At 35.2% G+C, this 9,723-nt stretch overlaps 2 protein-coding genes across 4 annotated transcripts; one reads left to right on the plus strand and one right to left on the minus strand.

Annotated features, from left to right (window-relative positions):
* Window positions 1–4,009: 4,009 nt before the first annotated feature.
* LOC149942675 (uncharacterized) lies at window positions 4,010–6,826 on the plus strand. Of its 3 annotated transcripts, none has more exons than XM_090177159.1 (4): window positions 4,010–4,152; window positions 4,532–4,755; window positions 4,829–5,050; window positions 5,131–6,826. In XM_090177159.1, exons 2-4 carry the CDS (start codon window positions 4,686–4,688, stop codon window positions 5,403–5,405), a joined length of 567 nt encoding a protein of 188 aa, XP_090033285.1. In that variant the 5' UTR covers window positions 4,010–4,152; window positions 4,532–4,685; the 3' UTR covers window positions 5,406–6,826. The 3 variants fall into 3 exon arrangements, with proteins under 3 accessions (XP_090033285.1, XP_090033284.1, XP_090033282.1); XM_090177158.1 differs by lacking the exon at window positions 4,010–4,152 and adding an exon at window positions 4,192–4,461; XM_090177156.1 differs by lacking the exon at window positions 4,010–4,152 and adding an exon at window positions 4,192–4,442.
* A 42-nt stretch (window positions 6,827–6,868) lies between these two features.
* LOC149942676 (androgen-induced gene 1 protein-like) lies at window positions 6,869–9,510 on the minus strand. Its single transcript, XM_090177155.1, has 7 exons — window positions 9,174–9,510; window positions 9,005–9,081; window positions 8,796–8,924; window positions 8,632–8,733; window positions 8,454–8,566; window positions 8,238–8,389; window positions 6,869–7,161 (listed from the first exon to the last, which is right to left on the minus strand). Exons 1-7 carry the CDS (start codon window positions 9,265–9,267, stop codon window positions 7,127–7,129), a joined length of 702 nt encoding a protein of 233 aa, XP_090033281.1. The 5' UTR covers window positions 9,268–9,510; the 3' UTR covers window positions 6,869–7,126.
* Window positions 9,511–9,723: the final 213 nt, after the last annotated feature.

Consider the following 9,723-nt stretch of genomic DNA (forward strand, 5'->3'; position numbering starts at 1 on the left):
ATGAGCAGTCGGCCAAATGAGCAGTCACACAGTGGGGCAAACTGAGCCCAAACCTGGCCAAAAGTCAAAAAAATAAATCGCACGTATGAATTTTATTTTAATTTATAATGTTTGTTTATTAACCACCGCACACTTTACCGGTGTTTGATTTTTGACTGCAAAATTTTATTCTCCACCAGGCTCCTTATAAGTAGTAGAATTTTTTTAGAAATTTTAAGTAGGAGTTTTGGCATAGTTTTTGGTATACATTCAGGCTTGATTTAAAAGGTAAAGATATTTTTTTGGAGACTTTAGTTTTGGAAATATCAATACCAAGTAGATATCGATATTTTCGAGTTATGAAACTATTATACAAAGCCGCGTAATTCAAATAGTGTTAATTCTGGAAAATGACGTTAAAGGTCTTAAACTAATATATTCCTTTTAGAATTAATGTGACATTTAGTTATGAATTCAGGTAGATTAATTAAGTTACAATTTTTGATTTAAGTTCATGAATATTCAGTATTTATCACAATATCGATTAAAAATTTTGCCAATATTTGCCTATTTTCTATTTTTTGTACAGATTTTCAAAAGATGTATGAAATTAAAAAGGGTGTCCAATTTAAAAATGATCAATAGTGATAACATCTTAACCGTTTCCTGTGCTAATTTAAATTTTTGTGGCACTTAACACGTGTTGGGGGACAATTAAAAATGATAACATCGATGTCCTTGAACCGTTTCTTCAAGGTCATTGATAAATTATCTCGAGTACCATTACATTTAGAAACTTGATGACTTTCAATTGATCAAATGAATTCGGACCAACATAATTTAGACATGATATATGAAGAGGAGCAACTTTCTAATTGGAACGAAGTTTCTAAATCTAACGATTGTCGAGATGATTTTTCAATGACCTTGAAGACTTGGTTCAAGGTCATCGATGTTATCATTTTTAATTGTCCCCCAACACGTGTTAAGTGTCACAAAAATTTGAAATTAGTACAGGAAACGGTTTTTGAGATATTAATTTTGACCAGGTTTGGGCTCAGTTTGCCCCACTGTGAGTCGGTCAAATGCACGGTCCGTTTAGCCGACTGCCCATTTGTCCGACTTCTCAGTCGGACAAATGTGCAGTCGGCCAAATGGACAGTCGGCGTAACGTGTATTTTGTGGTCGGCCAAATGAGAAGTCGGCCAAACGAAACTCTCCCTAAAAGGGGGGGCCTTAATGGTAATAGTTAGTGTAGGGAGCTGTTGGCTCGCGTTGCATGAAGGGCTTGCCACCACCCTCCTACGCATTGTAACCCGGCCACCTGTTTAAGGCATTAAAAGTCGCTAGATGACTTGGGCCTAAGGTGGTGCCTTGGGTATTAGCTTAGCTTAGCTGATTATTATGTTATTCCTATTTCCCTCAAACGGTGGTTTTTGGAAGCTAATAAAGGAACAAAGTAAAAGCACCTCAAGGCTTAGCCGCCAATTTCTTACGGCGTTCCCGCAGCGAACCTTGAAGAAACGTACGTTGGCAGTTTGCTTTACGGGCGAGTCTCACGCGTAGGGGCCTTATAGAAAATATAAAATAAACCTAACTCTTTAACCAAGCAGCAGGGAAATGCGAACATTAAGGTTTGGGTTCGTGTGATAGGTAAAAAAGGGGGTAACGAATCGAGGTAACCAGCGTAAAAAAGTAAACTTAAACGGTATTTAAAGTCCCTGCTGCTTGGTGTGCGCTTGTTGCAGCCTACTTAAAGGGGCTTGTAGGCCACACTTTGAAGCTCTCTGGCGCTCTTTTGACCCATCGTAGGAAAATGGGGGAAACACAGGCATACTTCTCAACTCACCCCCTACAACTCCTTAAATATTTTGCATAACCTGTTGAAACACCCTGTGTAGTTGGTTTCCATGGTAACTATGGAGCTAATTCATTTGCAGTTTCGACAGGAAGTGGCTTTTATTTCTAATCTAGGGTACGATGTTTATATTATCCTTGGTTAAATGACCCATGATTAGCCTTTTAAGTGTATATAGAGCCACCTAGCGTCCAATGCGAGAAGTTCAATGTACACTTAAAAGGTTAATTGAATAATCCCATATGCAATTTTTTCATAACTTTGACTGGTAAAAATTTAAATTAAATGTAGGAAAGCTGTCTGCTCGATCAAAATGAACCTTGCGCCAACAGACGAGCGTTTCAGCTACAAGCGTTAAAATCTAAAAGACGTCTGATATTTATCACCAGTTTCAGTTTTAAAATATTACAACAGATGGCGCATTATATTTTCTAAGCACGAAGCTCATAGGTAGTTTTTCCCGTTTAATCGTAAATTCATACGGGAACCGATTAATACGTAAAATCATCTTGGTTTGTGGCCATTCTGTTTTTAAAAGAACATGATCGTAAATCGGAGAAGCTTCGATAGATGGCGCCCAAGGGTAACGTCGCTTTAGGATAGCCGCTTTATCCAGCTAAATATATAAGATATACTTCGTAGAAATGGCCATATCTCGCGATAAAGATCTTAAACGGCTACCACGCTTTCCGTTTTGGCAGTCCCGAATTATGTCTCGCCATTTGGTAATTAATTACATAATCTCCTCAGGAAGAAGACACGCCTTTGCCCTCCCCTCCATTGCGCTGCAGTTTAAAAATAGCCTATTCACACACTCGGAGGTGGGGTGGCTCAGCCCCGGGGGACCCTTTGTTTTTTAGCCTTCTTGTAAGACGTTTTGGACAAGATGTTATCTTTTCGACTTTCGAAGTAAAGCTGTTGCGCCGTCGAATCCCATTGTCAGGGGAAATTTAGTGACCGTTTCAGACGTCTCGAGGCGCTACTTGACCCTAGACCCGAGAAAACAAATGAGGGGCGCATTTCTAATGAGCGCCTGAGTTAAGGTCCGTTCAGTTGATGAATCGATGCCTCCGGTTTCTTTCTCCATTGTCATGGTGTGAATGGCCTCGTTTAGAGACTGACTGTACTTTATATTGAGTATCTCGATCGCTCACAGCTCGTACATTTAAGCGTAAAGCCTAGCGTCGAAAATAAGCGAAAGTTTTAATGTCTATGGGTAACTTTGGGTAAACGCTTCGTTACAAAATCGCCGATCGAAAAGCTCTCAGAATTCACATCTAGGATACGGAGTTCTTTATTATCTTTGTTCTTATTGACATCACTCGTTAGATTTTCTAAACTCATGAAAAGACTATCATAGTGAAGCACACGCCATTTTATTTATTTCACATTGATGCATGGCCTTGTATGGCAGCACTAATTTCCAGTGATATCATTCTTACCAAAGATTGATTAATTTTTTATGTAAAATAGCGTATGTTTAAAAAGACGGGTAAAAATGACGACCCACCCTACCAAATTTGAATTTATATGGACATGAGTTTCCTGTCTTGCGTAGTGTTTTCCGTTTAAAATCATCTGAGTTTCAGACGACTTGTAACGAAATAGCAGTTACTTATTGGTCTTTCATATAAATTTAAATGCTGGCTGGGTCGGAATTTTTACCCACCTTTTAATATAGGCGTATTGAGCTCTTAGAACACTTCCCTCGCTTTTTATTAATAGGAATAAGGCCAATTCCCGGAGGTTGGTTTTACCCGGCACACCACTGTATTGCACGTGGAACACTTCTACAGGGGCTTTCCTATTTTTGACCTGCATAGATATTACACGATTTCTGATCATTTTCATTATTGGCAATTTGTAAATATTTTCCAAGTGAAGATTTAAATTTAGTTTGGCTTCTATGGTGGTTCCAGAGTTGCACTAATTTGAATATATTATTTTATCCAACATTTTAAAGGATTTGTTAGCTTTGCATTTTCCACCAAAATCATTCTATCTTTTACTTTTTAAAGAAAGGTCTGCCATCTATTGGACGGTTTGGTAATATTTTAATGATTGATTTTTTTAAGCCTTAATTTAAACGTTATTATTTTCATTTGTACATTTTTAAATTGTTTCATTGCTTTCTAAAATTAATAATTGTGTGGACAGATCAAAAGCACACGGTTTTATTAGAAGACACAAGACTAACGGCAGACGGGCTTCTCTGAAGTACAGACTACACACACCCCACAGTCTGTTTACAATGTTTTGATTTTTTTCGTTTTCATCACATCAGTCTCTTCGCGGCAAGCCTCCGAGCACATTACGTAATATTGAAATTTTTTCTTTGGCAAAATTTTTTCATCCTCGATGATAAACGAATGAAATATAAAACTGTTTAGCGGTATTTTCTTAATTTAATTTTACATTCAGCGCGTTCACGGAGTAGTTGATTTTAATTTTTATTAAAAACAATTCCATTTCGCGAAAGGCTTAGTACTATCATTGTTCCGATTTTGACGTAATTTTCATTTTGGCGATAAATTTTACGTTAACGCGTTATATCGGTGGAATTTGGCGCGTTTACTATTTTATCGATTAAAGGAATATTACAGAGGTAGCGCACCGTGTTTAACGTAGGCGTACATCGCTATTCATAGAATAATTTAGTAGATTGTTAATTCCGTTCTTTAATTTTAACGCCAGACCAACGTGACTTGGCTCGAAGATTGCTTTAGTTCCATTACCTACTTTGTTGTTGGCGGAGGAGGGGTCAAACGTGAACCACCAAACGAATCAAAACCATTCTGGCCCTCTCCTCATTCATTGTAATCCAAGGTTTGTTACCCATGTCTCCTACATGACACACCCTTTGAACTTTGACCTTCTAAACCACCAGCTTGAGAGCAGTGGCCAAAACACTAGTAGTGGTAAATATTTCCTGAGCATTAAGTAATTTTGGCTTGCTCACTTTGTTCTGAATTAACCTACTTTTTTTTGCAGCGTCTCTCGGTGGTTTATGTGGAGGAAGTTCAAATATGATTAACACTGGCAGATTATCCCCAGGCTCTCAGGTGCCTTCTTCCTCAACAACACGTATTAGTAAGGTTAAGCGAAATCGCTTCTGTAGGCATTCCTGGCAACCTTACGCATTTCCATGGAGGCCAAAATTGGAAGAGACTTTAAGTCTTCAAGGACCCTTGCCGTCTTCAGCTTTGTCTAGAGGTTGGTTACTTTTGCCTCATTTTGCACTAACGCAATTGGGGGTTTATATCTTAAGTAACTGTGGCATTTTCACCTGTCAGATTTTCCTTCTCTGGAAAGGAAAAGGACGGAATCGGCCCCTCCAACTTGTAACGTTTCTAGGCAAGATAGTGGGAATAAATCAAACCCAGGCAGCCCGGTTAAGAGTCATCCCTTTGGTGGAATCGCAACGGGAACAACCCGCGAGTCATCGTCAGAATGCTCAATCATTCGCTCACGATCGCTGGGCCATTTAGATTTTACCAGTGATGGCTGTGATAGGTTATCAGACGTAGAAACAGTGTCTCAGCGAATTAGTAACCTCCACGTTGTCTAGTGTCAAATTCGAAAGAAATTAAACTAAACAAAACTTTTACGAACTAATATACCTATTAAAACAAATTATATTATGGAAATATATTTAAACCCGGTACGTGAAGTACCCCTAAACTTGACCCATTGTTTTTCCCCTCATCTCGAAAAGAAAACAAATGCGTGCCCTAAATTTTGTAAAGATTTATAAAAAAACAACAAAGCTTTAGGTAGTTATATCCAGTATTAGGGGATGGGGGAATTTTTTTACAATTTAATTTTGACTAATTAGTTAATTTCTAGTTAAGACAAAATGAACGAGTGTACCGTGGTATTTCGAATCCTTTTCAATGGCTGAGTTTAGGAATGAATTGTGCCCCATTTATATGGTTAGTTGTTATGAAGATATATTGTAAAACATTTGGAGTCGAAAATTATTATTGTACTTAAATTTTGTTCAGCTCCGTTGGTAGCTACTTGTTTAGTGTCGGTATGTGCTTTATCATCAAAGCAATGGGAATACTTCAGTTTCAAGTTATAAAAAATTCTTTGAATCTCCAAACTGCAAATTTTCAAGCATTTTTTAGGTCAAAAAAATACTAGATATAGTTCAAAATTGTGCATGTTATTTTGTTTTCGTTCTAAACCAAAGAAGGCCAGTACTCCAATAAAATTAACTTTAATATTTGAATGAGGTACATAATTTTCAGAATTGAGACGAAAGACTTGACCAATTTTAATCTAATATTTTAAAACTTCAATTAGCTAATTTTAGGTATTCGCATAATAACTTTTTTCAAATAAGCTTGTATTAAAAGTGCCATAATTAGGTAGCGCGAGTCATACTTTCCAAGTAATCCCACTAAATTAATCTCAGGGCGATTGAAAAAAAAATGATAAAATAACTTTAAATATTATTTTAGACATTTTTTTGGTCTAAAAATTTCAGTTCTATTGAACTAGAGAAAGTAAGGAACGAGCGGAAGTTTTATGGAAATTGACCAAAATAGTCATTACTGTAGAGGGAGGAAAAATAAAAAGTGCCTAGAATGGGGTCCTCAACCAGGTCTAACCAAATTTTACCCTTTCATAAATTTTATCTAGTTATATATAAACAGTAATGAAATTTATCATTTTAATGATTTCTTATTGGAATAGTTAATTAAATAAAAACCTCTGATTTAATTGCGATGGCCACTTTTCTTCTGGTACATTCGCTAAAATAAACCACAGAAAAGACTTATTTTTTCTGCACAAAAGTAATGAGTAAAGCAGCGAGTGTCGTACCTTTTGTGGCTTATGTTAACAACTTTTGTTGTTAATTGAACTTGCAAATATTTAAAGATGATAAAGAGCTTGTTCCCCGATACAGTTAATAACTTAAAATGTGATGTTTTTTACCTTTTTTTATTTCTATTTGCCAAGTAATACCTATATCTTCTAATTTTTTCTTTAAAGTGATATGTAAGAAATAAATTAAACATTCGCAACTATAAAGAAAATATGGTTTATTTTTTACTATAATTACAAAATGGTATAAGAGTATTAAAAAAAAATGCAAAATTAATTTAACCAAAATTTACAGGTACCTTATATTTTAAATAAGTCATTTTTAAAGTAATAATTCTATATAACCATCTTGGATTTCAAGGAATAAAGATGCACATACCCTGACAACCTAACCATAATCTTTTTTTAATATATAATTTCCATGGGGTCCCTTTAATTTGAGTTTCATTTTGATGTTTATCTTCTTCGACTACTGGTGAGCCTTTTTCTACCTGCAATTTATAAGAAAATTAAAGACTATTTTATGATAAAAATTATAATAGTGCATTGTTGAAACTAAGGAGCTTTGTATTAAATCGCAAAAATTCAAGCTTTATACACCATTTTCATACTTATGCTTCAATGGAGTCAGCCATTTTGTTTAACCAGCATTTACAAACTAGGTTTACGCATAATGGCCACTTTCAAAGTTGCATTGGTGAAATTGGTCTACAACTAGTTCACAGGAAACCTTCTCTATAATTTGAAATGCAAAATTCTGAAGGTGCATGTACAATGAATTTCAGTTCCATACCAGTAATGCCATAAGTAATATACTATATGTAAGTTCTATTCTCCCAACGATAAATTTTTATAAGTCCAATTCACCAATGAAAAACATAAATCATGATGTGCCAAGTGGTTATTAATCTTAGGAATTGCCAAGTTACAAGGTTGGACAAATCTCTGCTGATTGCTTTTTTTTTATATGGCAGCCAAAGCCTAATGAAAATTCAAACTCTTTAGAAGTAAGAATGACACTTCCTTTGATAAATAATAATTACTAGAAGATTGGTACTTTAAATGGACTTATTTAAACTTTCACTGAGGGTCTAAACTGAGTTCTCAAACTCGGATTTGGGCAGTGCTATTTGTCGTGAATTTATCGCAAAAAAGTATGAAAAATTTAAAATACGAAGATGTCGTGGTCGACGGGTCTTCCAGTACATATCGACAAACGTAGCTAAGTTACTTATTTACATCCCTTTTTTACCAAGTTGTTAAAAAATAAAATAATTCCAAGGTTCCAATTGGTTTTATAGCCAATTGAAATTATGTTTTGAGGGTTTAGTTTGTATATAGCAGGTCTCTCGCCGTTATTTTTTTGGGCAGTTCTAAAAAATTCTTATTTCATCCTCTGCTCTCACTTTGTTTCTAAACGCCATCAAACTAACTTGTAGCGATTCGGAAGTGGGGACAGAGAAGTTTCCTCTTACAGAAATTTCATTAACATATATCATTCAGTGTCATCCTTATATCTGTTATGTTACTTATGTTAATGCAAATAAGGAAAATATATTAATATTACCCCAAATCAGAGAGTTCAAATATTCAGTTGCGAAATACTCAGCCACTGATACAATAGCCATAATTGTAAAGAAGATCAAACGATGTAAATTGCTCATTTGATATAGAATAGGGTACACCCAAATATTGTAGACAAATCCAATGAAGAATATCCTATCAAAGAAAAAGTTGTATTAAAATTATAGATTTTAATATATTTTACGTGGGAGGCGTGTACCAGATTAAATAAGCCCCTCCGAAACACAACCCAGCTTGAAGAGATTGCCATCTTTTCCAAGTGTAATTCCTGGTACTTATTTCAATGATAATTAACGGTAACATCAGAGTGTGCTAAATATAAATTTTTTGTTATTAATACATTGACATTTATTTATTGTAACGGGGTGATTTTTTACGGAAAGATGGTTCAGCCATTGCGGGTAATATTTCTCAAACGCTTTTGGGAAGATCAGTTCTCTGTCTACCGCATAAATTGACCAAAAAGATACGCAAACATTCTGTAAGTATGATAATTTTCTATTAAATTGTACAATTTCAATTGGAATATTTGAAATTTTACTATTGCGTAAGGAACCGCTATCCCTGTGACTAGTAAATTCCTAAAGTTATGAAGCTTGACTTGATAATGATTTGATAATGGAATGAAATCCATGATAGTCGCTACACTGAATACCAATGCTTGGGCAACCTATGAAGTCAAAATGTCATTGTCTTACTTTGATTCGAGTTTTCATTGTTAATCTTTGCTTTATTTTACAAATTACTTACAACATTCCAGTAGGTTAGATATTTAAAATTGCCAAACCACGCTCTGTTATCAGTTGTAAGATTTTTCCGTATCTCCGCTATGGGTAATGAATGAGTACTTTATTTGGCAAACTAGTCACTATTATTTGCATTATGTATTAAAATTTTACTTATGCAAATTAAAAATTACCTAGCGTCTCATAGAAATTCAAGGCGTACATGTAGATCAAAAATACAAGTAGATGGTAGATCTTCAACCACTTGATGTTCATTTTAGATGCCATTACGTTTTAATTTTATATGGTAAACGTACAACGCTTACGTGGATTATTTTGACGTTTCAAAGGTTAATTCTTTAGAACTTAAATAGGGAGATCACGTTCATACCAAAACGGATTTGAACGGAACAACCTTTTATGAACCCACGTACTCAATGAAAATGCCAGAAGCCGCAAGCCGGTGCCGGGGGTGACTTGTTAGTGGCGCATATTCACCATAATTTAAGGGGGGGGGGGGATTTTATGGCTATTTTCATATTGTCTCCAATGGGCACGGCCATTTTTTTTCCAAAAGGTAAAAGGACGATAGTTAACGGCCAACTTTGGCTAACAAAATATACCTTCCACCCGGTGCAATCGTAAATTTCTCTACTTATTATTTTTGGACGAAAAAATTAAATATTCAAATATTATAAATTTTAATTTCTATTACAATTTGTGAGAATTTAATCATTTTACTAT

This window comes from Leiobunum rupestre, chromosome 6, assembly GCF_980474605.1.
Source record: "Leiobunum rupestre chromosome 6, qqLeiRupe1.1.hap1, whole genome shotgun sequence".
Taxonomy (NCBI): domain Eukaryota; kingdom Metazoa; phylum Arthropoda; class Arachnida; order Opiliones; family Sclerosomatidae; genus Leiobunum; species Leiobunum rupestre.